Here is a 20,618-nt window from a genome sequence, read left to right on the forward strand (position 1 = left end):
ATGTTTTCATATACTTTAGAGATGATGAGTTTTTCCACAATATTCTTTTTCATTTACCAGTAAAAATTTACTATGAATTCAAAAATAAATCAAATTAAATGTTTTCTAGCATAAATCACTCTGCTTCCCAAGATAATCACAGGCCATCCTTAAAATGCCTTTATCTTTATTAATTTGAAAATGTGTCCTTATGTTTCTTTAAAAGGTTGTTGTTTTTCAATAAATGCTGACGTTTTTATGGGTGAAACTATTTGATGTCTAGGATTTTCTTCAAAATAATGTGAGGGTAGAGAGGATATGTGATAGCACATAAGTTGATAGTGAGTTGGGTGATACATACACAAGGGTTTATTTTGTTCCTTATTCTAAATAGTAAGGGATCCATCACCAGGTTTGGGCACGAGCTTTCTCCCCAAGGAAATCTTAAATATGTTTTTCAGCACTTCTTCAACCTCTTCCTCAGTCAGAGTTTTAAACTCGACCAGATCTGTATTGTCTTTATAATTGAATATTCTATAGGTGAGGATGAAGCCCACCAAACAGTGAACCCCTTCTGGGGTCTGCAAGGAACAAAGCGATGTGGTTATAAATGAAGATGTTGGAGACGTCTGCAGGTATGTATTCATAGACTCAAAATCTTCAATTGTTCGAGGTTCAAGTGTAAAGTAGTATATTTTTTGGTATTTCTTCTTTGGCAGGAGATGGGAATTAAGAAATTCTTCATTTGGAATATACTGCTCTCTCCTGATTTGGTCCAGGTACCAGATTCCTCTCTCTTCTGTCAAGCGGAAAATGCAAGGCACCTGAGGCTGATCCTTCCCAGAAATTAACTCTAGAGGCTGCCATATCTGGCAGGAACTTCCAGACCCAGCATCGACAATGTAATTCCTGCCATCAATGGTCACCTGCAGGAGAAGGTGAACCATGCCAGTGCTGTATTTGTTAACTGGAGGGATGTAAAAATACCCTCCTAACATTGTGGTCTGAAAACCAATTGTGGTCAGAGCCCAGTACAGAAGCTGATTGACCTGGAGACACCACCCACCCCGGTTTCTTCTTACAATGTGATCAAAAACAGCCTCCAAGCCCAACTCCATAGCTTGTCCACAATGCATGTTAAGGTTCTCAAAGGGAACAGCCCGGATCTGGTGCTCAAGAATGTCAGTTAATGTTTCCAAGTCCATTTTGTTCCTAGAGTTCTTATAGCCAATTCTTTCAAAATATGCTTCAATGTCCATGATACCCTAAGCAAGAAAAACAAAACATAAAAACATATCATACTTTAGCACTTGATTTCCTTGAGTGGCTAATTATAGGTATAATCTATTTTAAATATGTAAAAACACAATGGTTATAAGTATCTGTCATAGTAATTCTTTTGTTAGTATGTCTACTGCATGAATCCCTTTTACATGCATAAGTTCACTTAGTAGTCTCAGAACCCTGTAAGGAAAGTATTATTGTATCTTCTGTCTTTCAAGCATGAGGAGTTGGAAATCCAGATTAAATAAGGAGCCAAATGGTAAACAACTTGTTTGTGGTTTTCTTGGTGATGAGTAAAAAAGAGATTCCAATTGGTATCAATTATAATAGGCTTATAAACAGTTTCTGATATAAGCAGGAGAATTATACAATAGAGTATATCGTATTCATGGTACATGACCCACTTGATTTCCCATTTAGCTGTACCTAACACAAAGCTCCTCACCCAAAAAATATATTGATTAACTCATTCATTCACTGATTCATTCAAGAAATAGTTTACAGAATACTCTCGATGTGTTTCCTATTGACCTAGTGCTTGCTTGCCCTCAAAAATCTTATATTTTAATGGGAGTTGAAGTGACACAAATAGGAAACTGAATAAATGGATGAAAAATGCAGTCTATTAGATTGTGGTAAGCGCCTGGTGAAAACGAAAAAAGGGGTTAGTGGGTGCACAGGAGAGCACTGATTTCAAATAAGATGGTTAAAGAAAGGCTCACTAAGACTTTAAGGATGCTAGAGAATAAGTTCTGTGGATATGAATGAGGAGGATTGTTCCATGCAGTGGAACAGAAAGTACCAGGGTCCTTAGCTGGAACCTGTCTCGAGTGTTCAAGAAACATCCAGGAAGCCAGGGTGACTGGCGCACAGTCAGTGAGAAGGAGACTGGATTGAGATGAGATCTGACAAGCAACAGTGGCCTTGGAGCCAATGCTTACATTTTGGCCTTTATTCTAAACGAGATGAGAAATCAAAGTGAGACAGGATGAGAAAAGGGTTATAAGGGGAACAGTGTTTGCCTAATCAAAGTGATCTGTCTGGCTACCGTATGAACAATGGGCTGCCCATATTGAGCTCTACAGGCAGTCAGATGAACTATGTAGGACCAATTCAAACACAAGAGCTCTAGGACCAAAGCTTGGCTGATAGGTGGCATGTGACCTAAGTAGATCAGTGAAACTCTATTGAGGCATTTTTGCTGAAATCTAAGCACATATATTCTGCTGCAAGGCTAGAAGCTGGGAAGATATCAACCCAAAGCTACTGGGGAGAACCCACTGAAGAACAACACTAACAAAGAATTTACTAGTAACTTGAGCAGGGGAATATGTGACTCTTAGTAACAGCATAGGAAGTTTCATGGTTTTGTTGAAGACTTTAAATACACGTTGTAGCTTAGAAGACAGTGCTCCAAGGTAAAAGCTTCAGAAGTCAGTTTTTCTTTGGCCTTCTCCTGGCCTCCTAATCTCTCAGTCCCATTATTCCTCAAAGCTGGCCGTACAAACTAGAATCTCTTTCCCCAAGGCAGAACCTAGAAATCGGAACTCCTTTTTCTCAAAACCAGCCACAAAGCCTAAAAATATTACTCTAATTTGCCCTCTGCCTTTCTTTGTATGAATTAGCCATAAAGAAATTATCCAACTTACCTTGTTGGATTGTAGATCATAAGATCCCTATACCCAGAAGGAAGGAGTACATGCTCACAGAGGTCAAGAGGAATCTAGACAGACAGGTCTTGCTGGGTTTCCCCAGTCTATTGGCATCAGGTTATGCCTTTTGGCTCAATCATATTTTTATATGTGCCTATACCTTGTTGCACCTAAGCATGAAAAGGACAATTTCCCCTGTGTTTGGGTCTTTATTCTGAAGACTCCAGCATACACACTCCAAACAAATCTGCATGCCTTCTCTTCCACTGACCTGTCTTTTGTGAGTTGATTTTTCAGTAATCCTTCAGAGGGTTTCTGGCCCTTACTCATAGGAAGAAAAGCCAACAGCACAGAATTAAGTTATAATGAAAGAAAACATTGCTTTTTTGAAGCTTTAAGATGAAACACTTCAGCATCAGGCTATAGCAACAGATTTAGACCTGAAGAAAAAAAAAGTTGCCAGAGCCAACAAAAAGTTGAAAGAGAGAGTTAACATCCCAGCTGTTCTCAAATGAAGAAAAGGCTGAAAGCAGCAGGATACACCAGAAGTTGAACTTCTGAGATATCTGTCTGAGAAGTTTCAAAAAGAAAAAATAGGATTAAACATTAAAACTTCTTGGAATTTAATGAAGAGCAAATCAATACTGTAAGAAACCCTTATTGTTCTAACCAGTGTTTTGGTTTTGTATTTTTTTTTTTTTTTTTGGTTAAAGCTCAGTTTCCAGAAAGATGACTATAAATAATTCAATTTCAATTAAAGCCAACATAACCACAAACAAAATTTCTTTTATGAATTTGATTATACCCATGCCACTTCCAACATGACTGGACTTTCTGTTGTACCCTAAATTTCTCTCTTTCTTAGATAACCAGTCATCTTACTTCAGAAAAAAAAATTTACTATATAAAATTATTTATCATACAAAATAATTCTCTTTTCTTTTTAGTCTCTCTTATCACAAATACATCTTTATATCTGTAACTTTCTTTACATCTCTTTCCCCTACTTACTGGTTCCTTTTTACTTTGTTTCATAAATAACATTTGAATTAGACAAAAATGATTTTAATGAGAATACATTTTTCTATTTGTCTTATATTATTTTGTTTTTTTCATCAAAAACAGGTCTTTGACAGACTTTATATACAGAATTATATATTAAGTGGAATTCTTATTTTTAGTGACCTTAAACCTAGGAAACGTGAAATCCTAAACTGCATATTGGGTATCAGTACTTTATAGATGAAATCACTCTACAACTTTTAGGCATGTTTCTCCATATCTCTATTTAATTGGAAATGAGCCAAACTATTAATTCTTTAATCCAAAATAAGTTTAAGACTTTAAATTACATAAAAGTCAACCAACGAGCATTTATCCCTCCCATTTATATTTATTCAGTTTATTCATTGTTAGCAGTTTACCTAGATTGCTTTGAGAACTGAGACATTAGACAAAACTAGTCACATTTAAAGTTATTTCCTTGTTAACCATTTTATAGCCTGTGAATATCAGGTGTTCACCCAAGTATAAACCTTAATGTTAAACATATTTTTTTTTATTGATAGCTCAGGATTTAGCTGTTTTTAATGAAACGAATATTAAGCTAGTCTTATTTATTAAAAAAATTACAGGCTGGGCGCAGTGGCTCATACCTGTCATCCCAGCACTTTGGGAAGCTGAGGTGGGCTGATCAAGAGGTCAGGGGTTCGAGACCAGCCTGACCAACGTGGTGAAACCCCATCTCTACTAAAAATACAAAAATTAGCTGGGTGTGGTGGTACACAGCTGTAATCCCAGCTACTCAGGAGGCTGAGGCAGGAGAATCGCTTGAACCCTGGAGGCAGGCAATCCAGCCTGGGTGAGAGAGCGAGACTCGGTCTCAAAAAAAACAAAAAACAAACAAACAAAAAAAGATTTTTAGATTTTAAAGATTGTTTCAAGTTAAGAATTGGACAAAACTAAAGGTTTATGAAAGTTTGATCTTGTAAAAGGAATTCTATATATAAGCCAGCTGGCTAAAATTTGAAAGGGATTATTTAGTTTTTGCATAAATTAAACCTTAAAATAAAAAGCATACTAATGCAGGGCCAGAATCTAGGCCCTTATGTCAAAATATTAGGGTTTTATTAGAGTAGTAATCTGCTCTTTTATAGAAAATTTAAAAATGTTGTAAAAGATTTATAAAAATCTTACGTTGTGTTACAACTAATTAAAATTAAATAGATTTGTTTGTAAGATTTTATTAATGTTAACTTTAGCATTAATAATAAGCTATGCAATGGTAAAATTTAGATTTCCCTTGAATAAGATTTTCTTTTAATATTAAGAGTTAGTGAAAGATTTTTGCTTACCTTTTGAGAAAACTGCAAAAAAAAAAAAAAGAGGGGTTGGGGAAGAGAGACAAATTTAGTTGGTCTCACGCTGTCTTTATTAGGCATTATTGTTTGTGAAAGTGAGTCTTCTCTCTCAAAGAGTGAAGGTTTTTACATTTTGAAATCTTTGAATTATCACTTTGCCTAAATGAATGACTTATTTTACAATTACCTGTTTGGTGATTGTAATTTGTTTTTCCACCACAATATCTGTCTCTATCTAAATACCCCTAACCCAAATCTTTCCAAAGATATTACCTTGGCTTTTAATATGTGAAACTTGTTTTAAGTTTCAAAGTGGGGCGTGAAGAAAATCAAACTTTCCAAAATCAAATTCTAAATTCAGTCTTGTTGACCTCATTATCTTTTTTGATATTAAGTCCCCTGAAGCCAAAAACAGACACATTCGGTGTATTTGGCATGTTAAAATCACATAGGAAACATTGTCAAATACAAAATGGTGTTCAAATTTATTTGGTCTACATTTATATTAAACCTGTTACTAGTATGTTTTTCAACATCGTGTGATATTTCTATCATTCTAATGTCTTCATATATGTTATTAGTATTTATAATTATTATGTTAAATTGTTATATGCCACAGAAATAACCAAATTTCCTTAAGTGTGTCCTTGACCATGGCTGTCCTAAGACTTCTGTCATTGACAGCTGTTCTACTTTGATCCTTTTAAAAAGGTGGTTTGCAATTAGCTATAGGACTCTAAGGGGTGCTTTTGAATGAAGCTTTATGATAACTTTGGAGATTGTGCCACTGGTATAGAGAAAAAAAACCTCCCAGGACTCTCATGGAGAACTAATATGTTCATGAAGATTGCTCACCCAATATCTAACAGAATAGGAGTTAATTGCATGGACTGAACTAATAGAAGACTGAAATAATCTTTTTATAGGTTTTGTTGAAACATTGCTACTTTTGTTTTTCAGAGTCAAGAAATTTTTTTCTTTTTAGACATTTACAGCTTTTAATATTTGTGTAAAGTATACTCTTGTGAGCGAAATTTGAAGCATATTTCCTTCTATCTGCCTGATTTCTCTGAAATTTGGAAACTCTTAGTGATTATTGCTAATTTATGGGAATATAATTATTTGCATAAATTCAATTAGAATCTGTTTCCTTTTGTAACAGGACACAAGTGGAGCCAAAAATCAAGGATTTGACTGGAATGGCATATTTTTAAGAAATTGACATTGGGACTTTATAAAGCTGATAATAGCCCTGTGGGTAAAACTGGCGTCACACCTTGTCTATGCAGTTCCTTTACAGGTTCCTTTACGGGTTTCTGGCCTGTAATGGGTAAAAGAAGGTCACATTCTGACAGGCCCAGGATCCCCAAGTTATTTTGGGACCTTGAGAGAGAATTCACTTAATTCATACAGGTATCTCGTAGAAACAGATAAATCCTTAGTTGGGCTCAGGATGCTTTTAAGAGGTCTAATCTGAGATTCTTTATAAAAAAGAATGTTCCAGCAAAGCCATTTTTTAAAAAGCCTATGTAGTAAATAATTATTCTTGCTGCACTTTATGCAAATAATCAGACCAAGTATAGTAACAAAACTTATTTTGCAAATAAATCAGTTCTACTATGTCTTTCATAAAATTGAAGAATTGGAAGCAGAAAAATTATGTTTTAAAAACTATAGTATATCTGTTATTATCTTCTACCCTTGTCCATTGTTTTTTCAGTTTTTATTATTTTTTACAAGTTAGACCAAATCCTGAATTTTCTTCTGGCTACAAGTCTCCAAAGTAACATTTTCAATGTTTTCTCCCATTTTTCTTACTTGAATTTACTAGAAATTAAAACTGGGGTTTTCTTAAAGTCTTGCAAACTGAAGGTATCAGGAGAAAATAACAGTAACTTACAAACAACCTTCATGCACATCTGCTGATGCAAGGCCTTCTCAGAAAGTTCAGTTGAACACCTGGTTTGAACTTCCAGGGAAATCTGGGAGATTGCCACTGCAATATGAAGGTGCCTCAGAGAAAAAGCTATAGACTAGCTTTTCTAGATATATAGACTACTCCAGATAGTAACCTTTATTTATTTATTTTTTTCTGTTTCTATAGAAATGCCTCCTACTGGAAATTTGATTGCCTACATTACGTCTAGAGGCCTAAACCATTTGCAGTGCCACCTCCTGGAATGGGACATAGCTGTTTAACTCAACTGATCTCGCCTCAAAGCCAAGAGACTGCCTAAAGAAGATATGGAATGATATATTTAAATTTGCTCATTTATATTTATCCCAAATGTGTTTTTCCACTGCTATGATTGTCTCTAAATACCTCTGACCCAAATCTCTCCAAAGCTATTACCTTGGCTTTTAGTATGTGAAACTTGTTTAAAATTTCAAAGTGGAGACTGAAGAAAATCAAAATATTTTGCCCTCAAATATATTTCTTTGACATATTTAAAAATGGTTGCCACTGGCCAACAAGCAAAAGTGTCACTGCAAAACTGTCAACTGAGGAAAATTTGCATCTGTGGACAATGTCCATTAATGCAGCCATGCCCCCTCCCGTTTCCAAGCCTTTCCCAGGATCCAGAGAGATTGAGAGTCTGACACCTTTAAAGATCTGGATAGAAACATTTACCATCTATTGCTTCTGAGAAAAGTTTCGTCTACATAACAAGGTCACCTTTGCTAGCCGAGTTTCTTCCTTCCTCTCTCTCTTAACCTGTGTTGCCACTAAAACTAATTTACCTGTTTCTGGCCATGCTTTGAGTCTCTACTCTTTACTGTGGCCTCGGAATAGTACATGAGTTTCTGTAACTTATTGGGAAGTTGGGTCTCCATTCTCAAGTTTCCCAAGTGTGGTGGTTAATAGTGAGTGTCAACTTCATTGGATTGAAGGATTCGAAGTATTGTTCCTGGGTATGTCTGTGAGGGTGTTGCCAAAGGAAATTAACATTTGAGTCAGTGGACTGGGAAAGGGAGGCCCACCCTCAATCTGGGTGGGCACCATCGAATCAGCTGCCAGCACAGCCAGAAGAATGTGGAAAGACTAGAGTGGCTTAGTCTCCCAGCCTACATCTTTCTCCTGTGCTGGATGCTTCCTGCCCTCAAACATCAAACAGCAAGTTCTTCAGCTTTTGGACTCTTGGACCTTTGACCACAGACTGAAGGCTGCACTGTCGGCCTCCCTACTTTTGAGGTTTTGGGACTGGGACTGGCTTCCTTGCTCCTCAGCTTACAGACGGCCTATTGTGGGACGTCACCTTGTGATCATGTGACTCACTACTCCTTAATAAACCCCCCTTTATGTATACATCCATCCTGTTAGTTCTGGCCCTCTAAAGGGTCCTGGCTTTAAATAAATTTGTACACCCTTTCCCCTATTAATCAACCTGTCACATGTCAGTGACTTTTAGTGAAGCTTTAGGGGGCCAACAGCCTATGGCCCACACATAAGGTATATATTGGCTCTGCCTGAAAATCTGAGACATATTGCAGTAGGAGAGCTTACAGGACAAAGGTGGATTCAAAGATCTTCTGATTGGCAATTTGTTGAAGAGTTAAGCTTTGTCTAAAGACTTGCAGTCAGTACAATGAAATGCTTGAGTTAAAGGGTCTTGTGGGAACCATGGTTCATGTTATGTAGATGAAACCTCCAGCTAGCAGCCTTAGAGAAAACAGATGGTAAATATCTCTTTTCAGATTTTTAAGGTGTCAGACTCTCATTTAATCTCTCCTCAATCAGAGCAGAGCCAGAAACCAGCAAATTTCCCCACAAAAGATGGTTTTGCAAGACCATTTCAATATGTGTCAAAGAAATATATTTTGGGGATTGAATATATTGATTTCCTTCAGGGTCTGCTATTGTCATGTGAGGCTAAACCAGAGTCAGATTGGAATTTGGTATCTTATTCCCACAAACAGTCCATTTTGCCAGTCTTATGATCACTATTTCAATATTAATGCTGGTCAGTTGTGCCTGAACTCCAAAAGGGAGTGTGTATAATAAGGCGTGTCTGACCTCCCCTTCCATCACGGCCTGGAATTTAGTTTTCCAGGTTTCTCTGGGGTCGCCTAGGACAAGACGGGATCCATTCAGTCAGTAGGGGTACTTGATTTTATTTTTGATTTATACCACACTTTCAAAGTATACTGCAAATTACTTTCAAAGTTCTACTTACTTTGGCCAGCAACCAGGAACTAGGCTGAATGCAATCCTCTTGCTTCCAAGGTCTGTAATAAAGTGCTCTCCCTTCCAAAGTCTGCAAGGGAAGTGATCTCACTGGAATTGCGTGTCACCTTGACCCCAGAGTCTAGTTAGGATCACCTCAGGGGTCTCTGGGAAATGTAGTTGCAGAGCCTCAGGTTGCCTCTGTGAATCTCTTCTACAAATCTTTCCATTAAAAATGGTGTGGATAATTATATTATCTGATGATACCCATGCCACAGGCTAGGAGAGCTGTGACCTTGTATTTCACCTAGTTCTTGCTCTCTGGAAGTCTGATGCCAGACTTCCCATGTGTGATATGGAAGGTGAGAGCTTGAAACAGGTCAAGGAAAAGCAGAACCAATAACTTAGAAGAGGCAGAAGAGGAAGATGAAAGGTTTTAGTCACACTCTCAGTTTATGGCACACTTTCATCAATTCCTATAAGGCCTCTCTTTTTCTTCTGCCTCTTTTCATCTCTCATCCTCACTCTCATTCACTTCTCTACCCAAAAGTACCACACAATATGTCTGAAAGAACTCTATGCATGTGGTACAAGTGTCACATGTATCATATGGCTTTGTTTCTGCTTGTTTTTTAATTTACATTACTATTAATGTAAATTTTTATTTCTCCTAGCCTGTGGCATGGGTATCATCAGATAATATCATCCACACCATTTTTAATGAAAAGATTTGTGTAAATTTTTATTTACATTAATAACATAAAATATAAACATTGTTATGTAATGTTTTTTGACACATAACAATTGTATATATTTATTTGGTAGAGTGTGATGTTCTGATACATGTAGACATTGTGTAAAGATCAAACCATGGTAATTAGCATGTCTGTCACCTCAAACATTTATCATTGCTTTGTCATGAGAACATTCAAAATCCTTCCTTCTAGCTTTTTTTCTAGCTTCCATACCCTCTTTTCTCTCCAGTAACAACTCTTAACTTTCTGCTAGTCTAACTATTCTACTCTTAACTTCTATGAGATCAATTATTTTTAGATTCCACATATGAGTGAGATCTGCAGTTTCATGATGTAACTGTTGCCTTCAGCACCTACTGTTCCAGTACATACCTCTGGCATCCTGCCACATGAACTTGGGTCTCTCTGTGGGAAGGCTTTCTTTTGGCCTGTGCTTGGGAAGATGGACTACAAATTAATGCACCTGGGACCACCACTCAGCCCAGATGATGGGAATTGGAGACTAAATATCCTTGTGTTCCTCATGCTAAGGTGGGATTACTCTTAGGCATGTACAAAACTGCCTCCTGGTGTTGTCTACTGGGATTATGCTCCCTTTCTTCGCAGGCAGCCTGCCAACAATGCACCTTTTTATTGATTGTCAAGGTGTTCTGGGTTCACTGTTATACTCCCGCACCGGTGATTCCTTATATCATCTCCTAAATCAAAATAAGCCACTGGAATACAAATCTTTGTCTTGGGGCCTGGTTTTAGAGAAACCCAACGTAAGTCTCCTTAACTTACCGGTTCCACTTGGAAGGACATTTGATTGCCTCCTACTCCTGGTTATTATAAACACTGATGTGATGAATGCCTTTCTAGATATCCACTATAGATTATCAGAGCATCACTGGGATATATATATTAGGAATGGGATCTGAGGAGGGGCAGATCATAGATGTACTTTATTTTTCTTTTGGCACTTCCAGATTTCTGTCCTTTTGTGTAGAAGAATTCCTACTTTCCTCATATCCTGATTGACACTTGGTGTTAGCCACCTTCAAATGTTTGACAGTTTTATGTATCTAAGATGATAGCTCAGTGTTCTTTTCATTTTCACTTCTCTGATTCCCAGTGAATACGGGTGAATAGGTTCTTCACATACCTATTGACCCTTCACATTTCCATTTGTGAATTAAATGGCAAGGTTTTAAGAAAGAACTCCTTCTGCCAAATTAGTCAGGACACACAGGTGAAGAGAGATGGATTAAAATTCAGACCTTGCTAGAAAATCTTTGGCCAAGGTGGGATGAGAGAGAAGCAGAGGAAATAATTCCAGCATGTAAGACTGTGATCTGGACCATTTTTGACCAAGTATGGGAGAGGAATTGTCAATGGATTATGGCCATTTTTCTCCTTGATTATTGGAAACTTGACACTTGGAATTAAAGTGTTACAATCCAGATTGGCACATGTATAATTCTGAGATTGCCTCTAATTATTGTCAGTTTGACAGAGATCCTTGAGGATGTCCAGCAAGAACCATCATGGGAAACTATGAGATGAGGAGACCTGTGACTAAGGGAGAGTAAGACCAGAGTCAAGGATCCTGGTGTCCAAGGGAAGAAACACGTGATGCTGGGAGTTTGAGGTGTCAGAGAGCTTGACAATACCCTACAGCCTCCCACAGGGTGGTCATCAAGACTTTCAAGCCAAAATTTGACTTCATCAAAGTTTTGCATATGGAAGAAGAGCAGAATTGGGGAATACCTGAGCTGTCAGTGAGTACTTCCTCACCATACAAGTAAGAGATACAGAGATGGGCTGGGCAACAATAGTGATACCATAAAGAAAAGCTCCTTCTTTACTGTGACTTATACACGTAGAAAGCATGTTCTTTGTGTCTTTAAAGAAAAGCATTAGAGTTAGTTATGTCTAGTTTAAAGATTCTCACATGTGCTAAATCACTTTTATGTCAAGATTCTAAAGTTTGATAATTGACTCTGTTTCCTTGCTAACAACAACAAAACTTGTATGTTTGCAAAGAGAAATAAATGTTCTTCCTTTCCTGATCTTCTCTGAAGAAGGGCTGTATATCCAAGCTAATTTTTTTTTTTTTGCTTATTATCTATTTTAACATTTAGCATAACTTCTGGTTTTCACTTTAACAAGTAAAGTTTGGGATTATCCCTCCCATCTTTTCATCAATGAGAAAACTAAACAAACTGAAAATAAATCATCTGAGATCCATGACAGAATTGAAGTCACAGAGCAAAGTGCTGTCCTGAAAAGAGACAGACAGCTAAAGACAGATAATCACAATTTATTCTCAATTCTAGGAACTAAAGCCCAGGTTTAGAAGACCACAGATGAAGCCAGTATTTTTTAGCAACATACAGACATGTAATAATTCATGAATTGTTGAGACTCAGTGTAGACAAGGTTGAGAGTTTAAAACTCTTGGGTGCTCAGTCTCAGGGGGTCTTCACACTTTTGTGTTTTACCTCCAGGATGCCCGCCAAGTTGTCACTGTGAATACTGGAGAATAGTCTCTTCATGCTCCTGGTAGAAGGCGGAGAAAGATAACCATCGTGATGTAAGTCCAGAGGATTCTGGTCCTCCTTCCCTTAAGGGAAATTACAAGGTCCTAACTGAAGTGAGGTAAGAGAAACATTCAACTCCAACCCCTCTAGCATTCCTGTCTGACCTAAGTGGAGGGGAGGGTGGAATAGATGATGAGAAGCACTTTCGAAGGTCACATCCCAGAGCAAACGCTCACTAGAAGATAGCGACCTCGTCAAAGGACTATAGAATGGTTCTCTTTCCCCCATACATTAAAACCACTGCGACTGCAGGAGAAAATACAGGAGTCCCGGGGCTAGGACAACGCTAAGGAGCTGAGGCCAGGCGCTTTGGAGAAAAGGCGACGAGAGGAGCGGGACCAGAAAAAGAAGCGAAAGAGCCGCGGCAAAAAGGGAAGGCAGCAAAGGCCACGGCCGACCAAGCCCACCCCGAGGTGGCCTGCAAGGAGCTGCAGGAGCCGTCGGGGCTGGTCGTCCACACGGTGGAGGTGAATGAGCCCGAGCCGGCCAGCAAGGCGCAAAGAGGAGGAAGAGGCAGGAGGTGAAGGGGAGCCTCGCGCAGCCGAGAGGAAGTAAGTCCGGGCGCTGCTGAACTCTGGGGCCGGGACCAGCGGAAGGCGCGAGAGCTGGAGGCCAATGTGAAGCGGCAGCGGACAGACCTGCCGAACCAGGCGGAGGGCGCGACAATCCGCACCGCCCAGCGCGTGCCCTAGGAGACTGAGGCGCAGGGAGAAGCGCGGGAGCAGCGGCGGCGCCAGCGGGAGGAGCGCGGGGCGGACGAGGTGGAGAAGGACTGGCGGCGCCAGAACCTGCGCAGAAAGAAGGCGGCCAGCGCCCCGCGCTCCCTGCACTGGGCCGGAAAGGAGTATCCAATCCCGTCCGGGACCTGGAGCGCGCCGGCCTTGTGGGGGCGCCCGAGGGCTTCCCTTTCCCCACCACAGGCCCAGCGTGTCCCTGGCCTGGGCCTTTCCCACCTGGGGCTGCCGTCCCTGTCCTGCGAGTCTCGAGGAGCCCCTCCGAGTCTTTGTGTGATGCCGGCTCCTTACGCAGCCTCCATGGAACTCGGCTTCTCCATGTGAAAGGGACACAGTCTTGCTCACCTGAGCTGTGAGGCCTCAGATCAGGCACACAGAAAAGAATGTTTCAGCGTCGTCCTTGAGCACAGGGCGCAGATCCTTCAGACCCTAGGGAAAGAGTGAACCAGATCCGGCCCTCCAGTCTTCTCTGCGAGGCCTGAGAGCTTCCCAGAGGTTTGCAGAGTCAGAGAAGAGGAACGTTGGTAGGGGTGGGTGGGAGGAGTTTGGGGTCAGTCACTGGCACTTCTTCCCCTGCCCGTGTTCACAGGGGCCACAGGACAGGAAGAGAATGTCCTTTGCCAATTATCCGCCTTAGTCCAAAACACTGGAAGGGAGGATAACCCCGGGGTGGGGTGCATGGGTACCCGGCACTCTGGAGAAGCTGGAGCCCGTCCAGGCACCGTGTGTCCGGGACAGAACACCATGGCCTTCTCTACTCTTGGCTTCTGCCTATCTGAGTCTCATTCTTTTCTCTTCCTTAGTAGCCCGGGGCAGCATCCTGCAGCTCAAAATTCAAAGGGTGGAAGGGAGCTGTCTGTACCTTTCCAGATCATGGATGTAAGTTGGGCCGCATGGCCACCTCTGAACCAGTTGCTGGCTCCAGTTGTGGGGCAGCGACTCACATGCCTCACTACCCTCCTGGAGTGAGGAAGGAAAAGTTTCCTGACAGAGGGTGGAGCTGAGTGGGGGCAGAGGGAAGTTTGGTGTTACCTAATGAGAGGGGTAGGGGTGAGGACAGACAGCAGATGTCAGATGGCTTCTGTCCCAGGTGAGTGCTTTGTTGCAGAAGTGATCCAGTGTGGCTGGTGTTTTCTAAGTGTCTTGGAGTGAGGAAATCACACTTATTGAGCAGCTATTCAGACCTGAGGCCCCTCACTCCTTAAATATTTAATAAAATGGGTAATTTTCCCAGGGTACACAATTTAAAACAGACTTCTAATTGGCAATGTAGCATGCTAGATGTTCTCAGAAGCCTCTCTGGTGTGGCTGAACTGAAAATGCTTGATAGAATTTATTTTTTTAACGAATGACTGGGTTGGTGGGAAATGAAGAGATGACTGGGCTGAGATTTTCCCGGCTTGGTGAAAGAGAACAACAGTCTTGAGATTTGGGAAACCTGTGGCAGCCATGGAGGTGCACCTCTTGATCTTTTTTGAGAAATAACTGGCCATTCAGCTGCAAGGAGTGTAGATTGTTGACAGTCCAGACCATTGCCTTCTGCATCTGCTTCAGCCATTGAGCTAAGGACATGCACTGTGTGGGTGGCCTCCACCCAGTGACTAAGCGCTCCTTTAATAGGCAGACTGATCCACGGTTCCCCGTAAGTTATTTGAGACTGTCCTCTCTGCATCATGGTATGAGGCTCACCCAGTACCATTCTGCTTCTGGCCCTTGTCTTTCGCAGGTGTTAGCTCTTGATAGCCCTTTTACACTAGTCTCTTAGTCTCTGAATCTGTTTGCTGGAGGAATGAAAGTGACACAGCTTCCAACAACTTCCAAGTAAGTTTTAAACACACACCCTGGGGTATCTACACATCACTGTAGAACATAAAAACAGGATCCAATAATCTTACAATCCTTAGCCAGAGAAGAAAAACAGGTGCCCTGAGAAGGAAGACAGATTGACAGCTGATTTCTCAACAGCAACAATGAAAGCTGGAAAAATGAAAATTGCTGAGGAAACTAGAAGTCTAGAATTCAACACCCCTGTAAGTATTTTTCACTTTGAGTGTCAGTTGTTAATTATTTTTGCTTGCTGAAAAATCCCTTCATGTCATCCTATCTCTTAAGAAAATGAAACTTAAGAAGGAAGATGATTTTACAAAGAAATGGTGAGCACAGACAAGGGGGATGTTTTGAATCTAAACATGCCCATTGCATGAAACTGGTCTTCATTTTGGTAGCCAGCAGCCATCAGTGGCTATTTAAATTAAATAAAATTGGCCAGGCACGGTGGCTCATGCCTGTAATCCCAACACTTTGGGAGGCCAAGGCAGGCAGATCAATTTGAAGTTGGGAGTTTGGGACCAGCCTGGCCAACATGGTGAAACCCGTCTCCACTAAAAATACAAAAATCAGCTGGGTGTGGTGGCAGGCGCCTGTAATCTCAGCTACTTGGGGGGGCTGAGGCAGGAGAATCACAAACCTGAGAGGCAGAGGCTGCAGTGAGCTAAGATCACACCACTGCAAGAGAGCAAAACTCCATCCCAAAATAAATAAATAATCACTTAATAAATTGAATTAATTAAGTACTCAGTTCCTGGGTTGTATTAGCCACATTTTAAGTGCTCAGTAGCCCTAGTGATTAACGTATTGGATAGCACAGATACAGAACATTTATATATCAAAGAAGGTTATTGGTCAATGCTGGTATAAAACAGTGTTTTGTAATGTGTAGGCTTAAAAATCAAGGTATATCTAGAATATTGGACAATATGATATGTAAGTTATAGAAGTGGCTGGAAATGAATTATTCTCAGGTTTTTTATTTGTAAGGAGTAAAAATTAGAATTTAAATATGCATTTTCTAAGATAACCACCAAAAGATAGAAACGGTATAAACTAAAAGGGAAAAACATGGAATGAGGTGGAAAGATCTCAATCCAGCAGGAGGGCAGAGAGAAGGAAAGAATAAAACCTAGGAACTAAGTGAGGTGAATGGAAGATACAAACTATGATGAAAGAATTAAGTCCAAATCTATAGGCAATCAACATGAACGCAAATTGATTAAACTCAGATGAATTTTGGTGGCATGTAAATAATAATAAAGCTGTAAATAAAAGCCTTTTGACTCTCCAAAGAGACAAAGATTGTAATGCTCTCCAAAAAATTATAAAAATGAATCACCCTGAGGTTATAGAATCTTTGTACAGCTTCCAAGTGAGTCATAAACTCCAATATCACCACCTTCAGCTGGATGATTAGATATCATTTGGGAGATTCCCTCCTTTAAAAAGAGGTCTTGCTCTTTTCTGGTTACTGCTGTGCGAGAAGCCACGAACAGCAGGGTCTCTGGCGACACTTGGCACGAGGCAGTGCAAAGAGTCCTGCGAGGGAACCAGCACAAGCACCGGAAGTTTTTGGAGAAGGTGGAGTTGCAGATCAGCTTGAAGAACTATGATCCCCAGAAGGACAAATGCTTCTCAGTCTTAAGTCCACTCCCCTCTCCAAGTTCTCCCTCTGTTCCTTGAGGGACCAGCAGCACCGTGACGAGGCAAAGGCCGTGAGTATCCCCGACGTGAACATCGCGATGATGAAAAAACTCAACGAGAATAAGAAACTGGTCAAAAAGCTGGCCAAGAAGTATGATGCATTTTTGGCTTCAGAGTCTCTGATCAAGCAGATCGCAGATCCCACGAATCCTCGGCCCAGGCCTCAATAAGGCAGGAAAGTTCCTTTCTCTGCTCACACACAGCGAAAACATGGTAGCCAAAGGGGATGAGGCGAAGTCCACAATCAAGTTTCACATGAAGAAGGTGTTATGTCTGGCTGTGACTGTTGGCCATGTGAAGATGACAGGCAATGAGTTTGTGTAAAACATTCAGCTGGCTGTCAACTTCCTGGTGTCATTGCTCAAGAAAAACTGGCAGAATGTCTGGGCCTTATATATCAAAAGCACCGTGGGCAAGCCCCGGCGCCTATATTAAGGCACATTCGAATGAACTCTACTGCTACCAGAAAAAAAAAAAAAAAAAAAAAATCTCTATCAAATCTCGTTAACTAATCTTTGTGCTGTTAAATTACGAGGCTTTGACCCCTGGGTACACTTATCTCATCTAAAAAGGGACACTTGACTTCTATTGAATCTTAAATGTCCACCCTGGTATCTGACACTAAATTCAAGTTAACCAAAGCTTCATCTTCAGACCTGGGAGAAGATGACAGTCAAAATAAACTGCTTTCATATGACACTGGGCCAGTTAAATCATAACTATTGATTTAGTAATTTTCCCTTCATCTAAATTAATATACTTTGTTCTATGCCTTAATGCTAGATACTTTAAATTGTCCACATACCTATGAGTTTCCTTTTCCTGTCATTGTCAGAGCTAGGCAGCGCTTATGTCCTTTTAGTTTAAAACATTGGTAATTCTATACATGGCTTACAAAATTGGGTAGGACAACGAAGATTACCTTTCTCCTCTCTGTCTGATGTCTCTGAAGTTTAAAAACCAATTAGAATCCACTGAGCTTAATCTATTTTCATTGCTAATGCTCCACTGCTAAAACTGTATAAACACCTTCCCTCTAGGCCCAGCCACTATCACAGAAGAGGTGGAAATGTGAGAATGTAAGGGCCAAATTTGAGAGATAAAAATTATTGATGCTGTTTTTTGGTTGGTGAAAGAAAAATTAAGTTAGATCCTCTAAATCAAAGTAAGGCATACAGATGCCTAAATGGCTGGCAAAATAAGGGACTTTGCTTCCTGGTTCATTGTATGACCCCTTTTTAGCCATCCGAACCATAAAGAATTTTCTACTTCTCACAGAATTAAAAGAAAATTACTAAGAAGATATCAAGATACCTGGTTGCAAAGCCTCCTAGGTATAATGTCCCCAGTTATGAGATTTATGCAGGTAAATATATACAATTTTTTTAATCAGCCACCTTAGAACAAATTACTAAAAAGGCTGCAAAAAGCATTGTGGCACAACAGAAGTCTCAAAACTTAGCTTAAATGGTTTTAACAGAATGCTTATGTTTTGTATAGCTAGTTGCTGTAAGTATGTAACTAAAACCATGGCAGTAGCTCAATGCATGGAATTGATAGTGAAGTCAATTTTGTTGCCTTGCCTTTTGACTTTTGGTTCTTCACTGTTATGTTACAACTCTCCACATAATTCTGTAATTCTTTGCATTAGCCATACCAAAGTAGCTATTTCCTGAACCCCATTTTTTCTTATCTGTATGTCTGAGTGCAGTGAATTCTATAGCCTCAACGCATTATATTGTAGGTTCATTTAACAAAACTGCATTATCTCTATTTACTTTTATCAAGCAGATGCTAGATACATGGTTACTATCCAATAAGTGCTGATTAACTGAATGCATTCACAACCCAGTCAGAGATTAAGTGAGGCAAACAAATAAATAACACACCATGACAGACTCTAAAATGGCCTGGCATACTAGGTATAATTGGAACACAAACGAAGAAGCCATTATTTGTGTCTGGGTGACCTGAAAAAAGGTTTCACAGAAAAGGAGCATTTTAACAGAGATTTAAAAATGAATTCAAATTTGTTTATATTTCTCTAGGCCTATGTTGCCTTTCTTGGGGCATGAAAAACACAAATGAGGATCAAGAATGAGCATGAGCTGGCGTGACCACAGAGAGGGATGGAGGGGCTTCAGACCAGGGGTGGCTTCCAGGAGAGTGACGGGAGTAAAAATGTAAAAGTAGGTTAGGGCTTGAATTGATTACCCTTTTCAGACATCTTGGCCTGTAGAAATCCTAAGAGCTCAAATGTCACCCCCTATGATGCATTCTCAGAAGTGTCAGTCAGAATTAATCCCATTTTCTCTTCGCCAGGAGACAAAAACTAAATGTGTGTTACAACAAGCAGTAAAAGAAACATGTTTTGAGGTCAACATTAGTTGTTTTCGTATCAGTTTCCTCCCTGAAGGGGAAGTCAGGGAGAATGTGTCTGTCTCGTTTCTCATAGTGTCTAACTGAGGAGCTTGGCATATGTTTCCTGGGTGTTGAACAAATGCAGGGATTGGCTTTTCACTGCAAGGGAGTGAGATTCAGTCGGAATTGTTTTGCTGCTCCTCAGACTCACCAGCTCTATAGCCTCCCGCCTCATGGCAACCAAGTCCATCCCTCCCTTCCTGTCCATTCGTTTTCATCCATGTCCCTGTCTCCTGGAAGCTTCCAGTTCCTGCACCAGAGACTGAAGCAGAACAATGCTAATGGCTCAGTGTGACCTTTTTCCTGACTTCCTCAGTATTTGTTTATGCTGCAATCTGCAGTCTTCAGCCTGCCAGCCTGCCACGCTGGAGTCTGCCCCTTGACCAAACCGTCTTTTTCTGCCCTTTGAAATTTTGGGTTCACCATATCTAGCAGGCACCCTGGCAGCTGCTCCTCCCATAGGAGGTCAATACTCCTGGAGGAAGCAGACTTTGTTCGCGACCCTGGGGCTGGGCTGCTAGAGGCTGGCGACCACAGAATACAGGGACAGCCCTCACTGGCTGTTCTTTCCTAGTCTTTGCTTCTCCCATCCCTCAGGGCTGGCCAGCCACACCCTGCATGGTGGTGTGGCCTGGAGTACCGGTTCAGTTTGTTTAATCTTTAACTTGTTTACAGACAGAATGGAATGTGGTTTGGCTCTGTGTCCCCACCCACATCTCAACTTGAATTGTAATCCCCGTTATCCCCACGTGCTGAAGGAGAGACCCTGTGTGAGGTGATTGGATCGTGGGGTGGTTCACCCCCACTGTTCTTATGATAGTGAGTGAGTTCTCGTGAGATCTGATAGTTCTGCCTTGTTCTGTGTTTTACCGGAGCCGGGCTGGCACTAGGTTGCAAGGCCCCTGTACCCTTTCCACTCCTTCCCCCAGGCAGAAGGGGTGTCTCCTCTCTGTTGCACTTTCTGGAGCTGAGGGAGTAGTAACCTGGGCACCCTTGTGGCTACAATAGCTAGTGTTGCACTGGATCACACCCTGAATTTACAACCTCCTAAACCAGTGCAGCACCAGGGCTTTCCCAAGTACCCCATTTGTTTCATGTGGCTGGCTGGCATTGAAATGTATTTGGACCCTGAGACAGTCATTGGTGAAGCAG

General features: G+C 40.7%; 1 protein-coding gene and 1 pseudogene across 1 annotated transcript; one reads left to right on the forward strand and one right to left on the reverse strand.

Moving 5' to 3' along the window:
* Window positions 1-29: 29 nt before the first annotated feature.
* Window positions 30-9,514, reverse strand: NAT2 (N-acetyltransferase 2). Its single transcript, XM_032159144.2, has 2 exons — window positions 9,451-9,514; window positions 30-1,244 (listed from the first exon to the last, which is right to left on the reverse strand). Exon 2 carries the CDS (start codon window positions 1,236-1,238, stop codon window positions 366-368), a length of 873 nt encoding a protein of 290 aa, XP_032015035.1. The 5' UTR covers window positions 1,239-1,244; window positions 9,451-9,514; the 3' UTR covers window positions 30-365.
* Window positions 9,515-15,081: 5,567 nt separating this feature from the next.
* Window positions 15,082-17,480, forward strand: LOC116472479 (large ribosomal subunit protein uL1-like; annotated as a pseudogene).
* Window positions 17,481-20,618: the final 3,138 nt, after the last annotated feature.

Source organism: Hylobates moloch, unplaced genomic scaffold (assembly GCF_009828535.3).
Source record: "Hylobates moloch isolate HMO894 unplaced genomic scaffold, HMol_V3 SCAFFOLD_8, whole genome shotgun sequence".
In the NCBI taxonomy this organism is placed as follows: domain Eukaryota; kingdom Metazoa; phylum Chordata; class Mammalia; order Primates; family Hylobatidae; genus Hylobates; species Hylobates moloch.